Raw genomic sequence first — 24,066 nt, forward strand, 5'->3', positions numbered from 1 at the left:
TTATTTATTAGTTGGTGAGTCATTCAGAACTTCAGAAATCATTAACTGAGAGCAGATCGGTGCTTCCGAGCCATAACATCGAGCTCGGCTCTCCCATATTTTTCTCTATGAAAAGGCCGGAGCTTTTCGCTATTCCATTCTTTTTTTTAAACCTTTTAGCCTTGCAGTTATATTCTTGTTTTTGTTACTACTCGTTTAATAACCAAAGCTTGATGAGATAAAGTGGTTTGTTACGTTGTTGAGAAAAGGAAACCTGTGGCATCAAGAGTAGCTCACTGAATGTTTTATAGGGCCCCTTAAATCTGATTCTGTGCTAGATCTTCGTTACTGCATACCGTTGGCAGAGTTCACCTAGCAGTCCTACGGGGAATTCTATTTCCATAGAGTGAACTCATCATAGCCACAAATGGGGTTGCCCATGTCTCGAGTCTGCCCTTCGATGGGAACGTCAGTGGATAAATAGAGCGACGGCTTGGTTTTGTTGGCGAAAGGAGTCGAAATCGGGTATAGCATCTAGCTAAGATGAATATCTTACTTCATAGCTGCTTTCTACTGTTTTATAGTTCCGCTATTTCGCTGCGGGTAACCTGATGTTACTAGGTGTGGGATGAAGTTACTAAGAGGCGAAACTGTTAGCTTTACGGGCCCTAAAACGTAAGCACTAACTTTACGAAAATGTATGTATGTATGTATGTATGTATGTATGTATGTATGTATGTATGTATGTATGTATGTATGTATGTATGTATGTATGTATGTATGTATGTATGTATGTATGTATGTATGTATGTATGTATGTATGTATGTATGTATGTATGTATGTATGTATGTATGTATGTATGTATGTATGTATGTATGTATGTATGTATGTATGTATGTATGTATGTATGTATGTATGTATGTATGTATGTATGTATGTATGTATGTATGTATGTATGTATGTATGTATGTATGTATGTATGTATGTATGTATGTATGTATGTATGTATGTATGTATGTATGTATGTATGTATGTATGTATGTATGTATGTATGTATGTATGTATGTATGTATGTATTGTATGTATGTATGTATATGTATGTATGTATGTATGTATGTATGTATGTATGTATGTATGTATGTATGTATGTATGTATGTATGTATGTATGTATGTATGTATGTATGTATGTATGTATGTATGTATGTATGTATGTATGTATGTATGTATGTATGTATGTATGTATGTATGTATGTATGTATGTATGTATGTATGTATGTATGTATGTATGTATGTATGTATGTATGTATGTATGTATGTATGTATGTATGTATGTATGTATGTATGTATGTATGTATGTATGTATGTATGTATGTATGTATGTATGTATGTATGTATGTATGTATGTATGTATGTATGTATGTATGTATGTATGTATGTATGTATGTATGTATGTATGTATGTATGTATGTATGTATGTATGTATGTATGTATGTATGTATGTATGTATGTATGTATGTATGTATGTATGTATGTATGTATGTATGTATGTATGTATGTATGTATGTATGTATGTATGTATGTATGTATGTATGTATTGTATGTATGTATGTATGTATGTATGTATGTATGTATGTATGTATGTATGTATGTATGTATGTATGTATGTATGTATGTATGTATGTATGTATGTATGTATGTATGTATGTATGTATGTATGTATGTATGTATGTATGTATGTATGTATGTATGTATGTATGTATGTATGTATGTATGTATGTATGTATGTATGTATGTATGTATGTATGTATGTATGTATGTATGTATGTATGTATGTATGTATGTATGTATGTATGTATGTATTTATTTATTTATTTATTTATTTATTTATTTATTTATTGTATTTATTTATTTATTTATTTATTTATGTATTTATGTATTTATTTATGTATTTATTTATGTATTTATGTATTTATTTATTTATGTATTTATGTATTTATGTGTTTATGTATTTATGTGTTTATGTATTTATTTATTTATTTATTTATTTATTTATTTATAAATAGATACATAGATGCATGCACACATATGTCTTTCCATCGGATTCTTTCATGTTTTAATTACTATGACAGTGATGAATTCTCCCAATGCACTCAAAAGTAAGACATGCGAACTTCAGTGGGCGCCCTGCCATCTATCATTCTGTAGCGAAATGTTCTCCACTCCCTTTGCTCTCTCCTCTTCATAACTTCGATTTGTTGTCTCCTGCTACTTCCTTCACCAATTTTTCCCCCTGATGTCGTTCTAGCGTTTTGTTTTGTGATTCTCCTTCCAACGGACTTCCGCTCAGACGTTTTGTCGGATAAGAATGGCGATTATCAATAGTTCGCCAGAGCTGTTTATACATGGATTTTCTCTACCGCTTTCTGCTCATACTCGGTCTTCCACCCGCTCGTAACGTCACGTCCTGTTTACTTGCCACTGCCCGAGCTAGAGTAACCAAATCTGCTGTTTTTCTTGCTGTGAGTAAGTATTCACTGTTGCCAAATACGAATTAACTCCTCTTGAATGTAATTGTTGTCAGCATTAATTTATATATTTGGGACGCTGATTTTCTCCCCAGTTCAAGTCTGTTCGTTCGACATGTGCACGTTTTTTTTAAATTCATCCGTTTGTTATTTGACTTGAAGAGATCTGGGGTGCGTTTTTTTTCTTAGCTTTTTAAGCCGTATGCGGCTCAGAAGAACAAGAGCAGGAATACAAGTGTGAATTAGATAGATATAATTGCAAATTAGTGATAAAAATTGTTCCAAAAGTTGCAAGGTGCTGATACTCTTGAATTCATTTCAATAATGTCATCAGCGACCATCACAGGCAAATATTGTCTTTGTACCTTTTTTGTCGGGGTATAAGAAATTCGTGATGGTTCTCTTCTACATGTTTTTTTGGACCGGCGACTGGTAGAACAGTCCATTTAGCATTGCACCTTTGGCAATGTTTCGGCTTACGTGAAGGGAGACATTTCTAAGACACAAAGACTATTGTTATTTCTTCTATAGTTATAGCGCTGTTCTGTTCGCCGTTGATTTTTGTCACAAGGTGAGCAACTGTGATGAAGTGGAAAAGCGAGAGAAAAACCAAAGTTGTTGTGACCCTCTCACTGTTGGGATCCGGAAGGTAGTTGCTACAATGTTCGTTATCACTACAACGCTTGTACTACATATGCATGGTACTCAGAACCACTATGCGTATGTTGTAAACACAGGTTTCATCTTTTTTCTGCTGTTGACTTCACTTAAGGCGCTTTGTTCACTGTCCATTCTTATCTCATCGAATATTGCTTTTCTGCTTTTCTTCTCCTTGGATAACAGGAAACCGACGCTGATTTTCCTATTCGGCCAACGCAACCACGGCCCATTTTGTATTAGTTCTCATAATTTGTTTTCATCTCGTCATATATATATATATATATATATATATATATCTGAGCATCAGATACACATGCTGATTATAGCAACGTTAACGTAACTTGCTGGGTGAGACTACGTATGTGGTGGCGCTGCCTTTACTATCATGGAAAGCGACTGAATGAATGCAGTAAACACTATTCCATACAACTTGTTTTCTTGCATCTTGCCTGCTTGTTTATGACCAAATGTTAACAGAATGTCGAAAGTATGTATCTTCACCACGTTCGAGCTGTGCAGATGTATGTAACCTGGGGGAGACCTGGCTGAGTGACCTCCCATCACACTTCTTCCATCAGCATATAATAACCTTGACAAGAACTTTTCGTGGAAGCCAAATATCGTTTTTCTCTAACTTTGATCTGCTTTCTACTAGTTGACACGTTATCGAACAAAGCTACTGTCAACTACTGTGACCGGCGGATGACCAAATGCTTATGCCATGACCAGGTTACCTAATTAGCTCATATTTCTCTTTGATTGTGCAAGTAACGGAAGGTAAACAAGAGAGCAAGGACAAGAGCTTGTAAGCCCAGTGAGTTTGAAAACTGCCTTTGAGTATTCTGATCTAATTGTGCAAGAATTCTGCACGAACATTCATTACATCGCATGCTTCGGGTACTTCTCCTTTCCCCTTCTGACTTGAAAAGTCCTGAAACTAAAAAGAAAGACGTAAGAGCTCTGCAAAGCCAACCCGAATAACGTATTTCTAATTGTAAACATTGCATCGGCAAAACCTGGGCTCTATTAATTTACCAGTGCATTTGGTAAGACGGCATTTGAGTTAATGGAGAGTAGATAAATTAAAGATGAATCTGTTTAAGGCAACATTCATGAGAATCTAGTCAGTTCTTTACTAGGAACACAACTCAGAATTACCTCATATTCTATATCCAGCAACCTTTTAAAGGCGAAATGTAGGGTGTTGGTATCTCCACGAATGGATAGGGATAGGAGGTATGTCACGCCTATGAAATACTCTTCAATTCCTCCTAGTCAACCATAAAAAGGGTCGGCAAGAAGTTGCCCTGCCTGCAAGATCGATCGGTGCACGGAGCTGCGAACCCGCCCAAATGCTCACCAAGCTTTTCATCCCTCCAAAGGTCGATAAATTGGTAATAGACTTGCCTGAGAGGATAAATACACTGACTTGATACATCGGCTTGCCCGTGCAAGTCATTGTCTAGGCCAGTTACACGTTCGTAAAATTCAAACGATTCTGAATTGGAGTGAACGTGGGAGCGCATCCCAAGCGGATTGATTAACGCCAGACACTTTATCTTTTTTTTCTACTTTAACCAGAAAAACGACTTAGGAATTGACTTTGCCGCACCAGATTCCCCTCCGAGGTACCGTATAACATCAAGAGAGACAGCATCAGCAACCCATTGATTGTCGCAGAAGCGGCGCATATGCTTTTTCCTGGGAGTTCGTACTCGTGAACTACGCCCGTAACACCTTCTATTCGTGAAGAGACCCCATAACCCTGAACTTCACGGTATGGTGCCAGCGAGAAGGTAGTTGCGAGTCACTCCAAGGCTGCTCTAATCGAACTGCAACTGGAGCGCAAAAATCGAGACAAAGTGTAATTGGAGGAATTGGTTTCTCGAAGTGATCAGCTGGGTTAATCGGGTTCTTAAAACCTAGGGATTGATCTTAGAGGATCTGTAACGTGTAGTTTAGAACTACTGAGAGAAGCAAGAAGACAAAGCTTCCAGAAATAAGAGCAAGGTTGAGTGCGACGCCCCTCCCTTCTAGACTTCCGCCTAAAAATCGTTCTTAAGTGTCAAGTGCGAATTGCTTAGAACTCGTCTCTCAGGCCATTTTCAGTTCTGTTTTTTTTTTTCGTTGGAAGTAATTGATGATGTGATGTAGCTATTCATTTCCACAATGCCTGTTTGGAGAGTTTGGTAGAGTTAAACCATTGGTAGTCATCTATCTTATAAAGCATTATCTTTCCTTATTATATCAGTAGCCTTAGCCTACATGTCATGGATTCTCTTAGACTAGTCCTTCGGTTTCAAGGCGACCACTGACTCAGCTACTCACTTCCTGTGATGACCTGATTGACGAATTATCACCTTTTCAAATGGTAAAGGCATTTGACAGTTAAGAACGGTCTCCGCGCTTTACCTGCAGTTTCTACTCACTATCAGAGGGATTCTGGAGTGCCCTCTAATTCCTTTTTGCTCACGCTGCCATCAAATGACACCGGACATGTCCATCATCAATGCATTTGTTGTGACATGTGTTTAGCGAATCTGTGATATTGTGCTTTAAATTGGAAACGTAGAAGAACATTCATATACTGAACTATTCAATTTTGAAGGCAAATAGAATCTCCTCAGAAACACTTTGCAGCTACTAATAAAGTAGACAAGATGGGTCGTCTCAGAAGCCATGCCCTTTGTTCTGAGCATTGCGTGCTGGCTGGCTGCGTGATTAACGCACTGTTGACTTGCGTCTCATTCTCGATTGCATCGTCTCCAAGATAAACAATTATTACCTAACAAGTGTCGCTGTCTCACAAATGTTCACCTAATATGTATGATTTGATACCGGTCTTTTTCTTTCTCTCTCTTATATGTACATACAACGTAAATAAAACACACAGCACACATGCAACAAACAACACACACTAAACGCGGTAAATGCAACACACATATGTAGTCTAAATCAGCAGTCAGAATTAGGTACTACCATTACTAAGTACAACTACGTTTTCTTTCGCGCAGAATTCTACTTATCTAATGGTCGTGATTACATACGCATCATATTTTTTTTAGAGAACTTGACCATTTGTATTCCTGTTAGTCTTCGTATTTCATGGTAGGTTCACGAGGAGAATGGAGTTTTTAGAAATTCACGATGGACTGCTTGGAAGTAAGTTGTTGATAATATCATTATGAGCTCTATTACATCATATCTCTATCTCTGTATGATATCTACCAGCCTGAACGTCCGGCTAAAGCCGAACTTCAGGCTTTTTTTGGTGTTCGCTTCGATGGCCTTCACCGATCAATAAAAAATAACAGTAGCGACATTCTTGTAAACTTAGAATTGTTTTTTCAGTCAACGCTTTCTTCAATTTTTTTACCCGAAAATTTGAGCATAAAAGAAATATTTTATGGTTTTTCTTAAACGCGTCAGCGTTCGCGTTCTATATTTGGAGAACAATCAAACTTGATTTTACATCTACGTTTCTCTCAAACCATTACAATTTAGAAACATTATTCGAAGCATGAGTTTCCTCCATTCTCAACTATTAGTAAATAATGATGTGCTAACATGAAATGTCGTATCGCTTGTAGTGATAAGAATAACGTTTTACGTCAGATTGCGTAAACCGTGACGGCTACTATGTATTCTGTGTAAGCAGCCGTTTGCACGTGTGTTTCCTCTTTTTGAGAAAGCATGTTAGCAGCATCAGGCAGACATGCTGGGAAACAGATGTGCGAAGGAACCATACAAACCCATTCTATCGCGTTGGGTCTCCCGCGCACCAATCCGCCGCAGTGGAACCCGTCTCTCCCCATTCTATAGCTTCCGGGCGCCGGCGCACCATTCTGACCCCATGGGACCGATCCCACCATATTTTACAGCCATCTGGCTCCGGGGCACGAATTCGACGCCATAGGACCCGTCTCACCCAATTTTACCGCGTTGGGGCTCCAGCGCACCACGCCATGGTATCTGTCTCTCTCTCTTTTTGGAATTTCTTGACTGAGACACATACACAGACGTACACACGTGACAGAACAAGCCCTTTATCATATAGCATAATAAGCATGATAGTTTGCAAGGCTATGGTTTGACAGATTAACGGAGCAGAATTTTGCATCATTATGTGGTATTTTCGTAGTACGCACACAGACTAAGCGCGTTATTATATAGCATGGTGATTATATTATTATGTGATAATGTCCAGAAACTCAATTTAGCAGAACCAAAAAAAGAATGCGAAGGTTTCCTACACGTACAATAGTCTGAGCAGTTTTAAAATAGTGAAAAAAATAAATAAATGGAGTGGTAGCTTTGTGGTATTGAACAGAAAGAAAGCACATGGAACGAAGTAGTAGACATAAATGGTAGGAAAAATTAGCAAACGAACAAACGTACTCTTTGTAGAGCGTCAAAAAAGATAAAAACGTTCTAATGGAGGAATGGTGAGCGTTGCTCAATACCAAGCATGCCCTTCGCTTCCTCATTTATCCATAGTTGATCTCATGGATGCAATCAGTTCTAGACCTTTCGGTTCAAGTAATGCTGAGATCAAACGTTTAAAAAAACTTTCGCATTCGATTCTTCTTTGCCTGCCATATTTAAATTGAGTTCTCCAACATTGTTATATTTCTTTGAAACCTCATTTCTTTTGGAATTCATTTCTTTGGAACTGAAGCCATAATTCTTATTTTTAAATAGGTAACATCAGTAAAACCTGAAATAAAATCGTCAGAAAAGGAGTGTATAGGAGGTACATAATGGTCAGGTGAAAATGCAGGAATAAGTGCTTCAATCTACTGCGCTTTTTCCAAATTTTCCTGTTTGTCTTGTGTTTCCACAGCAGTGCCGATCCACGTGCTGTTCTAGAAGTGTCACATTACGCCTAAATAGGAAGTCTACTGATTACTCGAACACTTCCTTACACTCATTAACTTTTTCTTCAAAAACTGCGGTTGTGCGGACTTAGCTAATGATTTTAAACTATGTTTAGTTAACGATAGTTTAGTTAATAAAATACAAAAGAAAACTTCCAACCTGTCTCTATAATCGGAAGGACTAATCACTTGCACTGTTCTGCAAATTTGGAGGTAAGCATTCATGTACAGTATACTTAAAATTTTATTTACCTTCACTAGCATATGAGAGGAATTAACTTGCTTTATCAAATCCAGGATGCAATATTACATAGCTTTGGAAAATGGTGAAAAGGTAGAGTGCTTGCCTATCAGATGTATGGTGATGGTCCGCCACTTCACCGGTGGAGAGTTTTGCAACATTATGGAGTATTTTCGTGACACACAGACAAACACACATACACACACGGATTAAGCGCGTTATTATATAGCATGATGATTTACCAGCTATTGTCTTGTTCTGATATCTATGTACTATTCCAGTGGTTTTTTTCCTCATAAAACCAAGCCTCATTTCTTGGTCTAAAAAACCAACGGAATTTCTGATTGTACTTTCTTGTACTGTACATTTCTGATTGAGATTCGGAGCCCTAATCAGTAATGAATACTATATATTTATGATATTTCCTTTGATAACATATAGTTCCAACGAGAAGCACTGTGCACAATCAAATCGCCTTATTCTTATCCCATAGTGTAAGAAGAAAACTATTAAGTTGGTGCAAAAATATTGCGCAAAAATATTCAAACATCCACTTTGATACGCCATAACTCGCTTCGAAACCAACTTTATCAATGAATCGAGAACCATTACAGTCCAAGCATTTTGCCAAGGGGACGCAAGTTTGCTTATTCCTGCTGCCTAAAAGTCCGAGCTTTTGGAGTCCACGAGCTTTTGGAAGTCGTTTCCGACATCATCTTAGTTTTGGAATATCTTACCTGTTAGGCATGTTCCAGATGTTTGAAAAAGTGATAGTCGATTTGCTGAAGGTCTGGCGAATATGGTGGATGAGGCGGAGTCTTGTAGCCCAACTCGTTCAACTTCAGCAGCGCCACCTTTGAAATGCTTGGACGGGTATTGTCGAGAGAAACAAAATAAAAGTAAACAAACCATTTACATAAGAAGCGCATACCAAAGTTTCAGTTGGCTAGGTTTCATGAACGTGTCACAAATTGCGCAAAAACGAAGAAAGGGAGGAAGCGTTTTTGGTTTTTGTAAGCATAGCTGGATCTAGGGAACTATTGAAGCCGTCGAGGTCTGTATGATTAAAGAAAAGTGCTGCACTCCGCACGAGCTGAAGATCCCTACATACACATGCACTTGACATACGTGACTTAATCGATAGACAGGTATCGTCGCCTGATGTCACAGTCCACATTTTCGCCAAGGTGTGTCATCCATGAGCGTAATACGTAGGCTGCAGCTAGCTTCGATACAAGGTGGACAACATGCCGAACTTTTCTACTGCTTTCCGCGAATCTAACAAGATCGTCGAAATACTCGAGATCGGTCAAGGGGCCCCTGATGGTGTTAAGACGATGTCGGCAGGACTCTGATCGACTGTTCTTCGCATGTTGTCATAGATGACGAAGATGAAAAGGAAAGGTCGTGCCACTGCCCTTTATCTTACTCCGGTTACCACTTCAAACGGTGTTGTACATCCGGCTGGTGCTCGAAGTCGGTGTTCGTTGCAGTTGTCCGTTGACTGATGTCATCAAGTAGGCGAACGAACATTCCTGGTATTTGTATTCCTGGTAAGAAATGCGTTGATGACGGTTTCGATGAGGGGAGCCTAAACGGCTTCGAAGTCCAGAGAGGCTAATTGAATTTTAGCTTCGAATACAGATACAGATTTCGATCACTCTCCTAACGATGAACACCTGGTCGGTCATAAATCGACCAGGACGAAGCTCAGCTTGTTTAATGTGTATTGTTTCTTTGCGATGCTTAGTAAGTTGGTCCAGGTTAATCCGTTCCAAAACCTTGTACATAACAAAGAGATTCTTCGATAACTCCTAAGGTCAGTGATGGATATGTTCTAGAGGAATGGAATTATGAAAGGGTGCATCTACGGGTCAGATTTCCTTTTTTCGATGTCTACTGGACAGATGATCTTCGTCATCTCACGATTCTGGGGCGGAGGAGGATATTTCAGATATTTCAGCATTCCTAATCTTGTCACTACACCAAATTTTCCATTTTCATCTTTTGGATACAGACCAGAACCTCCGACTGGGTCGGTGGTTCCTCGTTAACCGCATATGTCGGCCTATCAACGTGCTCGAGTTCAGGAACTGACGGCGCTTTCTGGTTCAGCAAGGTCTTGAAGTGATTCCTCCAAATTGGAAGCGTTGCTCAATCGACAACCACTCCACTGGCAGTGTTAAGGACAGAAGAAAATCTTTTCATTTTGCAGCTGTTGTTTTAGTTAGCACTACTGTTTAGTAGAGCATAGGCTTTCCGCTGGTTCTTGTCCTCCCACGCCTTTTCAAACTCCATCGCTCTTGACGTCTATTCATTATCGCGGTTTTGTTGCAGTTGACGACGTAACTTCCTTGTAAGACGCTTTTCGTGGTTGAAGTCACCAGTGCACATACAGAATTGCACGTGGATTTTGTTTCCGCAGATGCAAGGGCAAACTTCTTCCGCGGCAATAGAACCGGGAGCGTTTCCCTTTCTGGATGCACTTTGTGAAAGAATCCGCATCGGTAAGCTTCTTCCTTGTCCGTACTCCAACATGAATAGACACACGTTCACGGAATTTCGTTCTGCATTCTTCGTCTTTCAGACCTGCCATGTCGATTTTCGGTTGGAGAGGAACTCCTCGGTTTCTCTTATGGAACCGTGTCTGTAGTCTTCAGTACCGATGATAGGTCGGTCCCTGAAACGTGTTCCCTGTAGCGCAGCAAACGTGCACAGATATATCGTAAAAGCTTAGACAGTTCACTCGAAGTTCAGCAGGAAGTTCACTCGACAGTATTCGGCGGCTCGGTATGACGAAATGAATGGTTGTTGATTCCACGCTCCTTCGAACAAACGATTTTTCAGGGTGTCGGCTCTGGCGATGTGCTGGACAACCTCACCTATTTGCAATGTATGAGAAGTTTGCGCTATGTAACTGTGAAGGTTATATGGGTCGCCCTTTCCCAAAGCGTACACTCGAATGCTTGATTGCATTTAGGAAAAGCAGGGCCACTGCGTGCTGATGAGAATGAGACCTGTACGCAGCCCCATACACATATGCATATACATGCACATATGTACGCACATATACACATACATATGCACATACATATGCAAATACACATGCACATACACCTACATACACATACAAATACACATACACCTGATATGTTCAGCCTTACTGTGCCGATTCGAATAGATTCAAGTCAATTATGGTATAGCTGCAAGGATAGTTCTGGATTAGGCATCGCGACAACAAACTTTTATCACTTAGCAAATACGCGTGGAACGCAAGCTACGATTAGATATCGTAGGCACATTTCCTTCACCAATCCGCTATAGTTTCGGTAAACTATGCCCACACTTCTGCTGTAGAACCGTCAAGGCACCGTACTTAAACTAAAAAGGATGAAAACGTGACAAAGCTCTGCATTACTGAGTTTGCTGCTCGGAGGATTGATTTAGTGAATGTAAGCAACTCAGAAAAAGAAAGAATCTATGCAACGTAACCTTTTAATATTGCTTTAAGCACAATAAATTGTTGTAATTATGCAGTTACATACTACGCACTTCGTTACATAAAATCATCACCATGCTGCAATACTGTAAACCTGTGCGAAGACGGTAGAAAATATGTATGATAATTACAAGCGCATTCGAGATTTTTTTCTAACGGTTCAAACCTTAAGAGTTACAACTTTTCTAAAATCTAGTGTCTAGGACAGTTTTGCTGATTTTTCCCATGATGATGATCTCTTCTTCAGTGAGGAACAAAATTTCAGAGAAAACAACGGTAACGACGAAGACCAAGATTATTGGGTTTCCGATTACTCCAAATTTTTCGATTACAAATTTTTCGACTAATTTTCGTCTCGATGAAGTTAGTGAACACTGCTTATTTTCACCATGTTGAAGAAGATGTAATGATACCTTCAGCTGCAATAAATCTAGTGAGAAATTAAGAAATGTGTGCTTTTCATGAAAACTGTAAACAAAGTTGATGAGTTTCGTACTATACTATTTATTTAGACCTCCGAAACATCTATTACGATCTTCAGAATGCTTCGCATATGCAGACAGTAGAGAAAAAAAACTCAAACACTGCGGCTCTAGCAAATAACAAAAAACCACGTTAGCCTGTAATTGAGAGGTGGGAGAAGACAACTTATTGTTTGATATTTAAGCGGCGGCTGAGATCTGTGTTAGATGTTTGTTTTATTGTTTAAAGTTCCTCTGTTGACAAACCAGATATTTATGAACATGAAGGACAATCATGCTATTGGGTTTTATTCTGCTTCATCAAATTTGTTTATGAAGAACCTGGTCCAGTATCGCTGAACTCGTACTGATATCATTTTTGCGTGGGGAAAGCCGCATCGACCTCTTTTGTTCCGAGCAGTCTGGGGCTTTGACCTATGGAGAAATCTCATCGCGCTGCAGTCGCGACCTAAATCCTCCTGCGGGCCAATGAGGCCTCCGGTTTTTGTTGCCGGAGTTTTCGTATTTCTTGCCTTACATCAGAAACAAAATGCCACTAATTTTACTGATTTTCGTTATGCAGATGCTTTGTTTTCGAACTCTTTCTGGCATGTTCTGTTTTTTTTTCTTCTTTGCCAAACTACTTCTTGGTAATGATTTCATACTTTTTTGTTATTGTTTCCTATGTTGTAAGTTTGTAAATTACTTTGGCTATGTTTCTGTAAAATTAAGTCGCGGGAAATAATACGTGATTCCTTTTCCCGATGTGACATGATGTGCTTTCGTATGTTGGATTATCGTAATGAGGAAAAGGTCGTAGGCTTTTTTTTCTTGATGGAAATAATGCCTATAGAATAAAAAAGCGTCATATGCCGTTCGAAGGAGAATTTCCCACTCTTCAGGATTGTTCTGCTATTCTGAATTTTTTAGAATTATTTTGATTCTAATTTTCTTGGAAACTTTGAAATTAAGTGTCAAGATGACAACACCAAGCATTTTTGATGCTTTCAATTCTTTGCAATTAATAGAGGTGGCCAAGCCGCTGAAGCTGCTTGTGAGATCTGTGTTGCGCAAGGAGGGCACCAATTGAGGTACGGAAAAGTTTGAAAGAAAAATCATTTGAAAAAAGAAGAGAAAATGGAAGCGGGATAGAAAAACTATTGGGGGACATATACTACTGATAAATTTGCAGTAGTTTCTCCGTTTTCAAAGAGGAAAAGTTGAAAAGGACAAAATTTTCTTCAACTCAAAGATGAAGCGTTGTAATGGGACACGACCCTCTCGAGTCAAATTTTTGCAAAACAATCAGAAGCATGAAGTCTCTTCTAAATGATGAAGAATTTAATTTTACAAAGTTTTCAGAAGTTTAAAGGTGGACTTAATGGAGTTTAATGATAAAAAAGCTCAGATTCTGTGCTAGATCTGGAAAATCGCAAAAAATTTCGTGATAAGAGGTAAAAGAAAAATTTTTTAGGTTGTTTTTTTAGGATAGAAGTTTCGACTTACAAAATAGTCGTACCGCTGTTTGCAACATACTAGATTTTTTTCGAATATAAATGGAAGATGGAGGGAAAATGACCTTTTTCCCATCTTTTTCCCATCAAAATTTGGAAAACCGACGGTGCTCTGGAAATCTCGTGATGTGAACATCTGAGAGAAAACCCTCTGCTACAACATACTGGAAGAAGATCTGCATAGCATCGAATTGTTCTATGTTATGAAACTTTGCTTAAGATCATACACTTTTCGGCGCGCTAACAAAAATCAGGATTATGGCAGGTTTTCGAATTTCAGAAAAATGGGCCCCATCTTAATTCCAAAAAGGTAGGAGGTCACAAAAAAACACAAACTTAAAGTACTTCATTAGGTGGGGTTGTATCAGTGGTATTTGCGATCCTCCAGACTTAACAATGTGCACAGAACCTGAACTTTTTTTGGTCATTAAAATCCATTAAATCCACTTTTAAACTGCTGTGAATTCTTCATTTTTTAGAAGTAGTATCAAGTTCCTATCTCTTTTGCAAAAATTTGGCTCAGTGAGGTGTCGAACCTGCGTTGTCCCATTATTACATTTTCCACACATTGTAGATTTAAGGACCAAAATGTTGGGCCTTCGATGTTACAGTCTATCGCCTGAAACTTAGTATAATATTTTGTAGTTTATGTAATTGTTTAGTGTCAGTAATTTTAATGTAGGTTTTGTAATGTATGTTATTATTTAATACTAATAAATATTTTGTCCTGGTCATCACGCCATTGCCCACCGCACACCTCCGATCCCTTCCCTTCCGACCCCTCCCTTTACGACCCTCGATGGAAAGTTTCCATCAAACGCTTGACTCTGGGTGCAGTTATTGGGTCGGATACAGGTGCAGTGCAATACATGTTCTTTCCTTTTTTTCGATATGTAACCAGTCTCTGCTTCAGCGGCCTGACCTTTCTTTTTCTTCAGCGTTTGCCCTAATTAATTTTAGAATCCTTTTGTAAGGTTAGGTGACGCCATTTCGCCATCATTGTGATTGTCAAGTATACAACTCATTGCTAGTAATAATCGTGTCAAGCCTACACTGTTTCGGTTGTCTTCTTGGTCGCTTTACGGATACATCTAGTCTATGTCGATCTTATGAAGAACTTCGTTGTCACTCCGCAGGATGTGACCGCAGCACCAGAGGCGATTTCCTCGCATTTTATGGGTTATGGGAGCTACAGTATATGAACACGCTCGAATTCAAGATCTGATGGGGCTTGCGGGTTGGAAAGGCTTTAAAGTAATCCCTCCAAACTGATACGGCTGCTTCACCGACAGGGTGTGATTGTCGGTGAAAAAACCCCGCGAATCGGGAGGTATCACTTCAAAGCGTTCCTGAACCGGCAAGCGCTATCAGTTCCTGAACACATAGGCCGACATACGCGGTTAACGAAGAGCCACAGACCGAGTCGGAGGTTCTGGTCTGTGATCGAAAGATGAAAGTTGGAAAATCTGGTGGAGACGACAGAATTGGCGCAGAAATGCTGGAATATCTTCTTCCGTCTATGATTCGCGAGATGACGAAGATCATCCGTCTAACAGACATCGACAAAAGGATATCTGACCCGTAGATGCACCCTTTCATAATTTCATTCTTCTAGAACATATCCATCACGGACCCTAGGAATTATCGAGGAATCTCTTGTCGATATGAAATAGCTACGAATGGATTGATTCTGTGCAATCTCCCGCAGAAGATCGAGAAGGTTGAGCAGAGCTATGTTCAAGGGCGACACACCTCGGCAAACATGCGGACAATCGTGTCAGGCGATAATATCAGCCTGCCGATTGAGTCAAGTAAGTAAGTCATGGGACTTCGTTTAGTGTCTCCCGTATATTTTTGCTCATATGGTGTAGATCACCGGTAGTCTATCCCTGTATCTCTTTTCTCTCATTTCGAGCAAACGATCCATTCCTTTTTTCGCAGTTCACATCTCGGTGTCATATAGCGGATAACGGAAGGTTCTATATTCCTCTGACTTGAGTCTGGCATCCTCTCCACAGAGCAGTGGTTGATCGCCACTTTAGCCATGCAGTGTTTAGTCGAATAAGTCAATAAGTAAGGAATAAGTAATTCCAGCACTCGGCTGGATTGATACTCTTTTCCCATTTAGATATTGTCGTACTTAGTTTCTATTCTATTGGCGTCTTGTTTACTTCCACGAATCAGTTCAAAAGAAATGCCAATTTATAAGAATCCAATCCCTGAGTTCTAGTTCTGCGGCCAGATCGTCTGGATATAACATCCCTCGTCTGAGATTGTTTAAGGGCTGACTCATTTTCGTCAGTGGTTATTTGCTGAACTAACTCATGTGTAGGCGGAACTACGAAGAATGGTGGATGTGAGACTTTTTCTGTTCATATGCTCTTAAAGTAACTACGCTCTCTTTCTAGCAGCTTTTTTTTCGGTAAATCTGAAAGCTTCCATTTTTGTTATTGTCTAAAGGACACTTTTTTTTTCAAGAGCCTTCGTTTTTGCATCCTCTGTCGATGGAAACGTCTGTTTCTCTATCTTCAGATATATCTTTCTATTACCTTTCGATATTTCCGATGTACATTTCACTTGAGATGGTCAGCCATCCTCTAGTCACAAAACACTTGAGGTGTGATCGTCACTCTAACTATGTAGCGTTGACACGGGTGGTTATCTATACGCAAGGCTGCCGTCACATGCGATCTTCGAACCGAGATACCCGAACATGGACGTTATCACAAGGGATTTGCCGTCAGGCTTGCTGCTCCAGTTCTCGCCTGAGTTGAGACCCGGGTGCGGGACAAGAGGTACCCGTGAAAACCGGCTGACTGCTCCTGTCCTCCCTTCAGCACCGTGCTCTTTCGCGTAATTACGGCTGCCGCTCTACCAGTTAGACATCCTCCACGACCGCCTGAGATCACATACACCCCGCCCCCATATTGCTCTCTGATCAACGCCGCGCGCGACGTTCGCGCCGCGGCGAAGCGGTGGATAGTGCGAATTTTGAAGGGAGTGAAAAACGAACTGCCGCAGCGAATTCTGATGTACAGATATAGTAAACTAAGCGCATATTATTGGGGATAAAAGAGAAGAAGTAGATCCTTCTATCCAATGTAACTTTACATGAGTAAAAATTATTTCAAAAAGATGCTCCAGGAAAAAGAATAACATGCATATATTTTCACAGATCTCATAATTTAACACATTGCATGCCATAAACTTTCTATATAAACTAGCAGTGCATAAGTATGTGTTTGTCACGATGCCATTCAACGAATTCGTGTTCAACTTTCAACTGCAACAGCTATAATAACAACAACTTTATGCGCTTATTACTTTGTATACATTCTTTAAACTCCTTTCTACATTTTGCCTTTTCAAAATTTTTACTTAGATATAACATTTATATAGAGCGTATGTCAAATATTTCAATACTTGCTTGTACGTTTTATACAGTTTTATATGATAGAACTTTGTATGGTTCTTCAAACTTCTTTCAACAGCATTTTTATTTATTCTCTGCACAAAATCAATATGACAGGTTAGGTGTATTAGTGGCGAACAGAGACCTTTGTATCTTCGAGATATACCTTTTGGTACAGTGTATATCTGCGAGACATTATTCGCGCCTCGTTAATCGTTGGATGCTAGTGTTACCCAGCAAGATAAACAAAAAGAAATCCTTAGAAAGAGAAAAAAGTAAAGAAGATAGCATAACACCGATCAGTGGGACATTTCTGAAACATCTCTTCCATTCCCAGAGATGGATGAGTGTTTTCCACTTAACAAGTCGAGACAGGATAATTTCGTTTTCACTCGCATTTCTAAATGGCATATCACTTATACGAGCCTATTTCATTCTTTCCTTCTTTTATATTAACTTACAAGCACACTTTATATAGAACTTCGAACAACATCTAATACCTGGTACTTTCCTTTCCGTTCGATTTTAAAAGCGCATCATAAGAGCTGTGGGCGAAAAAAAAATCGTCGTAAGAGCGGTAGACGCGGCGAAATGGGAGGGGAGGGTGGCGTGGGCGGGCATCTTGAAGACGTAGCACAAGAGGAGCAATCACGTTACTGTAGCGATTATGACGGTATCAGGAGACGCGCGGTGCAATTAACGACGCTCATTAGCCTCCTGGATACGCGGCGGCACATCATACGGGTACCTCTTGATCGTTCCCCGTTGAGACCCCAGTATGATGTCATCGGCATAGAGTAACGTCTATGTTGCTTCTCTTTTGTGCATTCTTGAAGTTTCTGTGATGGCTAGTTGACGATTCATGACGTTTATGAGAAGCATGTAGACAGGGCTGAGCTTTGATGCAGGTCGGCGGAAACAGAAATTTCCGCCGACTTGCGCGCAGCCGTTTGCACTAGACTTTCTAGGTCAGCATAGAAGATTTGAACCTATCTTAGCAAATTTCTGCGGAACGCTATCGGATGCTTCCTCCAAGTCGAGGAACGCAAGATGCAGAGGATTCTGTTTTTCGCAGTGCTCTTCAATCATTGGCGGTGGAGAGCACCGGTGTTACTGCAGTTGGTGACGAAACCGTACAAGTGGAGTCTCGAATTCTGCGCTCGATGACACCTTGGAAAATCTTCATACTATGAGACAGCAGTCGAATTGAACTGTAATTCGAGCAGTTTGCTGAATTAACCTTCCAGGTGGAATAGCGACGAATGGATCGATTCTGTGCAAGCTCTCGCAGAAGACTGAGAAGGTTGGGCAGAGCTATGTTCAAGGACGACACAAGATGCGGGTAATCGCGTCAGGCGATGGCATCAGCCCGCCGATTAAGTAAGTAAGTCAACCCTTCAAATAAGTACTGTCGCGCTTCCTTGTCATTCCACATGCGTCTTTTTTTCTTTCACGATTCCATTGAAAATCTGTGTTAGTCAGTTTACAGAATTCCATCCTCGTGATTTCCAGATTGTTTGGACCTGTTGCCGTCGGATTGTTTGGACTTGTTGCTTCCCCCGTCTTAATGCATTTCACAGTCAATTTCAGTTTTGTCACATTCAGTGATTATCCGCTTAACCGACCAATATGTAGTCAGAGCTAGGAATCTAGTGATTAGAGGAACTCTTCTGTTGAAATGCTCTTAGAATCGTTATGCTATTTAGTACCTTTTCCGGCCCATCTGAAGGCTTCTAAGTTCTCCATTGAGTACGTAGACCGTTTCAAAATCCTTGGTTTGCTGGTGGCCAGCGGTAGATGAGGCGTTCGTCATCGTGTGTGCTCAGCCGTTCTCTGTTCAGTGTGCTGTTCAGTGGACGGATTCTGTTACGGCCATTGCTTTCCTGGCATTTTTTTTTGTCTTCCTGTAATTTTGTCATTTCTTCGCATCTAATTATTGAGAATGTTGTGATAAAGGTGCTTCTTTTCACGGACCTTTGTTTTTACTTCTTCCATCCATAGCCGCGACTGCTTCTCTACCCTCTAATAGTACTATGTACCGAGCACTGAGCGAGCTGCCTTAACCATCTCACGACTTGCAAGCCACCATATACCTTCGTCGTTCTTTACACTTGGCGGTTGGATGAGATGACTTCGGTTTTTTCCCATTCAGTCGACACCACTTTGGTCTTCGTGGTTGTGCTTCAGAGGCGCGATTAAGAATAAAAGGACGATGCTGCGTTATGACCATTTTGTAGAGTTTGAGTATGACGTTCGCGTTTGTGATAAGCTTTCCGGTGAGCACGAAGTCAGTTTGCGTACTAGGGCGAACATCGGGGATTCTCACACACTATTTCCTACAATCATCGTGCCTCATGAGTGCGCGTCGATTCTGGAAGACGCCCCAGCTTTTGGCTCAATTTCTTTTGACTCAACGCATCATACAGATGTGACAGGGATGTTTCGTCGGCCGGCGTGTCGCCGGTTTTCTCTTCCCCAATCCCATGAGATGGGATTTGCCTTGTTAGCCCTGACTGGAGATCTAAGTTGGGGTACATCGTGTAGCGCAGCGCCTTAGACCACTCCGGCTTTTCTTCAGTGCCTTGTCGTTTTGACTAAGTGCTAAGAACGAATGGTGTCGAGAATGTTCCATTTATCCCATCGACAGTCATCTTTAATGTTCTGAAGAAGAAAAAATAACTAAAGTATTGTCTTCCAGAAGAGTAGTTCTACTTTAAACGATACATAACAAATGCTTACGACTTATTACCCATCCTAATATTTGCTTTCAAGGGTGGTCGAATTTTTGATATTGTTTGCAATATAGAATATCTAACGAGCAACTGTACACTTTTTGCTTGTTAGGAAGTTCTGACGAAAACCTCAAACCTCGTTTGTGAAACACTCAAACATTGAGGTAAAGTTTTGTTCGGGAAACATATCGCTATCACTGCTGCTGGGTGATTTCGGTGCAAATGAAGATGAGTGGTAGGCTTTCTGGTGATTTTAAAGGGGACGATGTGCATGGAAATCAAATATGCGTCTAACGCTCCACTTATTTTCATACGGATGTATGTTTCAGACGACTAAACATGCACATAGCTGTCACTATCTTATTACTTCACTTTGGCATGGTACAGAAAGAAACGGACTGTTGAAAATTTTTTAAAAATTAAAAAAGGGACACTTTTAGTAGATTGACAGCTCTTTCTTTCTTATTCATCGTCGAAAACTATCGATGACGTTTTTTTAAAATTATTTTCTAAAGTCGTGGGGGTCTAGCACATAGTGCGTCTTAACCATAATCCATAATAACCATAATCGTTGGCGTATGGTTGTTAGCTATTACTGCAGTTCTAAATATAATCGTTTTCTTTTGTTAACTGAAACACAATGGGTTATTTCCACAAGGCATTGCTTTGTCACTCAAACAGAAGCACAAAAACAGGTAGGTAATGCAGTTGACATCACTTTCTTGATTATTTTCTGACATTGAGGAACGAATAATATTCAATAAGCTCAGCCGAGGACCGACTCCCCGTTGATGAATGGCGTTTATTTTTGATTGTGCTATTTCTCAAGAACGGCTCAGCTGCGTATCTATGCAGCTAAGCCGTTCTTGAGTTTTATGAAGTTATCTTTACAAACTGCTTTGTGTTGCTCTAGAAACCAGATTTGAACCTTTCCTTTCTGTTACACTGAGAACGAAAGTAACAATTTTGTTTCTCCGATTTTTCTGCACCGATTTTTAATTTTCTTTTTGGTAAAATCTTCGTAGAATTATCCGCACATATAATCGAAAGTGATAAATGAAGTGCAATTCCGTTTAAAAAAGAGGAAGATTGCAGAAGGAAAGTTTGCAATTTTGGATTTACTAGAAACAGCGCTAAGAGAAGCTTACCAAATTTTCAGTTTTGTATCGTTTGCATTACTTTTTTATTGCTGTTGTGTTTCACAACTCATGTTTTATACTTTTTTTAAACAAATTTCTTCATAGTTGCAAAGTATCATTTGCAAAAGCTGCACATGCATTGAACGTAACAAGATTCAATCACGGCCAGAAATTGATATTTAAGATCTAATAAAGTGTTGATTGGACGTTGAACACAAGTCTGTTTTTCACTTTCGAACAGCATAAATCTCGACGAATCATTGAAAAGCTTATGTTCCAAATCCTTTTCTGCTCATTACACGTACGGTTTTGCAATTGCTATTCGCGACATCCTATTCCTAAACATTACATTCTTGGGGCCGCGTATACGAGTCTGATTGGTACCTGGACGTGGTGGTCCTGCTTTAACTAAACGCAATTAGGCGTTCGGGTGTACGCATTGGGAACGTACGAGCTATATAACCCGCACTGCTATATGGCGAAAGATTCCCATACACTACAAAAGGTGCTGTCATCCAGCACATCGCCAAAGCCTATAACCTGAGAGGTCAACTGCCTGAAGGGAGTATGGAATCTTTTGCAACAACCATTCGTTTCGTCACGCTGAACCGCCGAACACTATCGAGTGAACTTCAACAAGCCGCCCTGTCTAGGCTTCTGCGACATCTCTGTGTGGCTTTTGCTGCACTGCAGGAAACACGCGTGAGAGATCTGCCCGTCATCAGCATCGAAAATTACACCATATACTGCGGCGATGCTGATGAGAAAAAAGTGGATGGCTGAGCGATAACTGAGGAACGATTACAACAACTTGGTGAAGGAATTTGGCTCAACGTCGTCTAGATGCGCCTTTGTACGACTGCGGGATCGCAGAGGACGTAAACTCTGGATCGTAAATGCTCACACACCTACGGAAACCGCTGGGAACAACAGTAAGGACGCCTTCTATGATGGACTCAATGCGTTGATGTCTTAAATACCAAGCCAGCATGTGGTCATTGTCGGAATCCACGCAAATGCGAAGATGGGACTCGAACAATCCGATGTGCTAGGGAAATAGTGTTATCCAGCGCAGCGCACGTCACGTCGCACGTCGGACAACGGTGACCGTCTAATCGATTTATGCGAACAGACGGGCCTCATCTTCCACGTTTAAGAAGAATCATCGACGCCATCAGCTCACGTGGCGCGGTTAACCCCTTCAACGCCTGAAGAGCAGCGCAAGCGGAAACTTTTAAACTTCTTAAACTTTAGCTCGACTACGTTTCGGAACATTCCTCACTTACATGTCTAAAAATCTAGAACTGTTTGGGACGTCGCGTTTGACTATGACCACCGTCCAGTTCTTATAAGCTTCAAAATACGGCTCTACAAGAGAAACCGAGGAGCTCCTATTTAATAGAAAATAGACAGAGCAGCTGTGAAAGATGAAGAATGAAGAACAAAATTCCGCCAACGGAGTATGGACCAAGATGAAGCTTAGTGATGCGGATTCCTTCACAGAATGCATCCAGAACGCTGCGAGGGAAACGCTCTCGGCTCTATTGCCGTAGAAGAAGTTTGCCTTTGCATCTGCGGAAACAAAACGTCCACGTACAATTCTGTATGTGCCGCGCGCAGCGCTGCCGACTTCAGCCAAGAAAAGCGTCTTAGGAGGAAGTTGCGTCGTCAACAGCAACAAGACCGTGATAACGAGTGGACGTCAAAAGCGAAGAAGTTTGAAAAGGTGTGGAAGGAAAAGAACCCGCGGAAAACCCGCTTTACTAAAACAGTATAGCTGCAAAATGAAAAGATGTTTTTCTGTCCTTAACACTGCCAGTGGAGTGGTTGTCGATGAAGCAACGCTTCCAATGTGGAGGGATCACCTCAGGACCTTGCTGAACTGGGAAGCAGCGTCAGCTTCTGAACTCGAGCACGTTCATAGGCTGACATATGCGGTTAACGAGGAGCCACCGACCGAGTCGGAGGTTCCGGTCTGTATTCAAAAGATGAAAAATGGAAAATCTTATGAAGACGACGGAATTAGTGCAGAAATGCCGAAATAGCTTCCTTCGTCTGGGATTCGTGAGATGACGAAGATCATCCGTTCAATATGGATAGACGAAAGGATACCTGACTCGTGGAGACACGCTATCATAATTCCCCTCCACAAGAAGTTATCCGTCACGGACCCTAGGAATTATCGAGGAATTTCTTTGCTGCGTGTTATGTCAAGGTTTGGAGCGGATTATTCTGTACCGATTCATTAAACATCGCTAAGAAGCAATGCACGACGAGCAAGCTGGCTTTCGTCCTGGCCGATCTACTATTAACCAGGTGTTCATCGCCAGGAGAGTCATCGAAATCTGGGGGCGGTATTCAAAGCCAATGCAATTAGCGTTTCTGAACTTTGAAGTCGCTTTCGAATCTTTTCATCGAGGCCGTCCTCTCGAGGCGCTCCGCGCCGATGGAGTACCAGGAAAGTTCGTTCGCCTGCTTGATGACATGAATCAACAAAGAACTGCTGCACTTTGAACACTAGCCGGATGTACAACATGTTTGTGGTGGTAACTGGAGTAAGACAAGGGGCAGTGGCAGGACCCTCCCTGTTCAATTTCGACATCTATGACACTATACGAAGAACGGCCGAGAACAGTCAGTTTCCTGCCGACATCTTCTTAACACCATCAGGGTGCCCCTTGACCGATCCCGAGTACGCCGACGATGTTGTTATATTCGCGGAAAGCAGTACGAAACTTCAACATGTTGTCAACCTTGAATCGAAGCTGGCTGCAGCCTATGGACTACGTTTACGCCTTGACAAATTCAAGCAGATGTGGATCTCATCGAAATCTCGAACGGGAACCAGGGTGGACGGACAACCGATAGAATTCGTCGATGAGTTCTGTTACCTGGGCTGTACGCTGAAGAACAACGGCAACCACGAGAAAGATATTCAGCAAGAATGCGCTAAGGAAACAAAAAAAGCAAAATAGCTGTGGGCGACCCCCATCACCAACGAAGTCAAGCTGCGAGTCAACCTATC

The 24,066-nt window shown here is 40.7% G+C and overlaps 6 protein-coding genes across 7 annotated transcripts; 5 read left to right on the top strand and 1 right to left on the bottom strand.

Moving 5' to 3' along the window:
- Window positions 1-9,417: 9,417 nt before the first annotated feature.
- RB195_023721 (uncharacterized protein) lies at window positions 9,418-10,880 on the bottom strand (the record flags this gene model as incomplete). Its single annotated transcript, XM_064211247.1, has 3 exons — window positions 9,418-9,604; window positions 9,723-9,875; window positions 10,771-10,880. 3 exons carry the CDS (start codon window positions 10,878-10,880, stop codon window positions 9,418-9,420), a joined length of 450 nt encoding a protein of 149 aa, XP_064067128.1.
- On the top strand, window positions 10,710-15,343 carry RB195_023722 (uncharacterized protein; the record flags this gene model as incomplete). Its single annotated transcript, XM_064211248.1, has 3 exons — window positions 10,710-10,791; window positions 10,872-10,956; window positions 15,145-15,343. 3 exons carry the CDS (start codon window positions 10,710-10,712, stop codon window positions 15,341-15,343), a joined length of 366 nt encoding a protein of 121 aa, XP_064067129.1.
- Window positions 15,344-15,491: 148 nt separating this feature from the next.
- Window positions 15,492-21,824, top strand: RB195_023723 (uncharacterized protein; the record flags this gene model as incomplete). Of its 2 annotated transcripts, XM_064211250.1 has the most annotated exons (4): window positions 17,762-17,843; window positions 18,418-18,550; window positions 19,358-19,457; window positions 21,561-21,824. In XM_064211250.1, 4 exons carry the CDS (start codon window positions 17,762-17,764, stop codon window positions 21,822-21,824), a joined length of 579 nt encoding a protein of 192 aa, XP_064067131.1. The 2 variants fall into 2 exon arrangements, with proteins under 2 accessions (XP_064067130.1, XP_064067131.1); XM_064211249.1 differs by lacking the exons at window positions 17,762-17,843; window positions 19,358-19,457; window positions 21,561-21,824 and adding exons at window positions 15,492-15,573; window positions 18,683-18,815.
- Window positions 21,825-22,545: 721 nt separating this feature from the next.
- RB195_023724 (uncharacterized protein) lies at window positions 22,546-22,818 on the top strand (the record flags this gene model as incomplete). The annotated part of the gene is made up of 1 exon (XM_064211251.1): window positions 22,546-22,818. The coding sequence occupies one exon, from the start codon at window positions 22,546-22,548 to the stop codon at window positions 22,816-22,818; it is 273 nt and encodes a 90-aa protein (XP_064067132.1).
- Window positions 22,819-23,306: 488 nt separating this feature from the next.
- Window positions 23,307-23,555, top strand: RB195_023725 (uncharacterized protein; the record flags this gene model as incomplete). Its single annotated transcript, XM_064211252.1, has 1 exon — window positions 23,307-23,555. The coding sequence occupies one exon, from the start codon at window positions 23,307-23,309 to the stop codon at window positions 23,553-23,555; it is 249 nt and encodes an 82-aa protein (XP_064067133.1).
- Window positions 23,556-23,566: 11 nt separating this feature from the next.
- RB195_023726 (uncharacterized protein) lies at window positions 23,567-24,016 on the top strand (the record flags this gene model as incomplete). Its single annotated transcript, XM_064211253.1, has 1 exon — window positions 23,567-24,016. The coding sequence occupies one exon, from the start codon at window positions 23,567-23,569 to the stop codon at window positions 24,014-24,016; it is 450 nt and encodes a 149-aa protein (XP_064067134.1).
- Between the last annotated feature and the right edge of the window lie 50 nt (window positions 24,017-24,066).

The sequence above is a fragment of the Necator americanus genome, chromosome X, assembly GCF_031761385.1.
Source record: "Necator americanus strain Aroian chromosome X, whole genome shotgun sequence".
NCBI classification, from domain to species: Eukaryota; Metazoa; Nematoda; class Chromadorea; order Rhabditida; family Ancylostomatidae; genus Necator; species Necator americanus.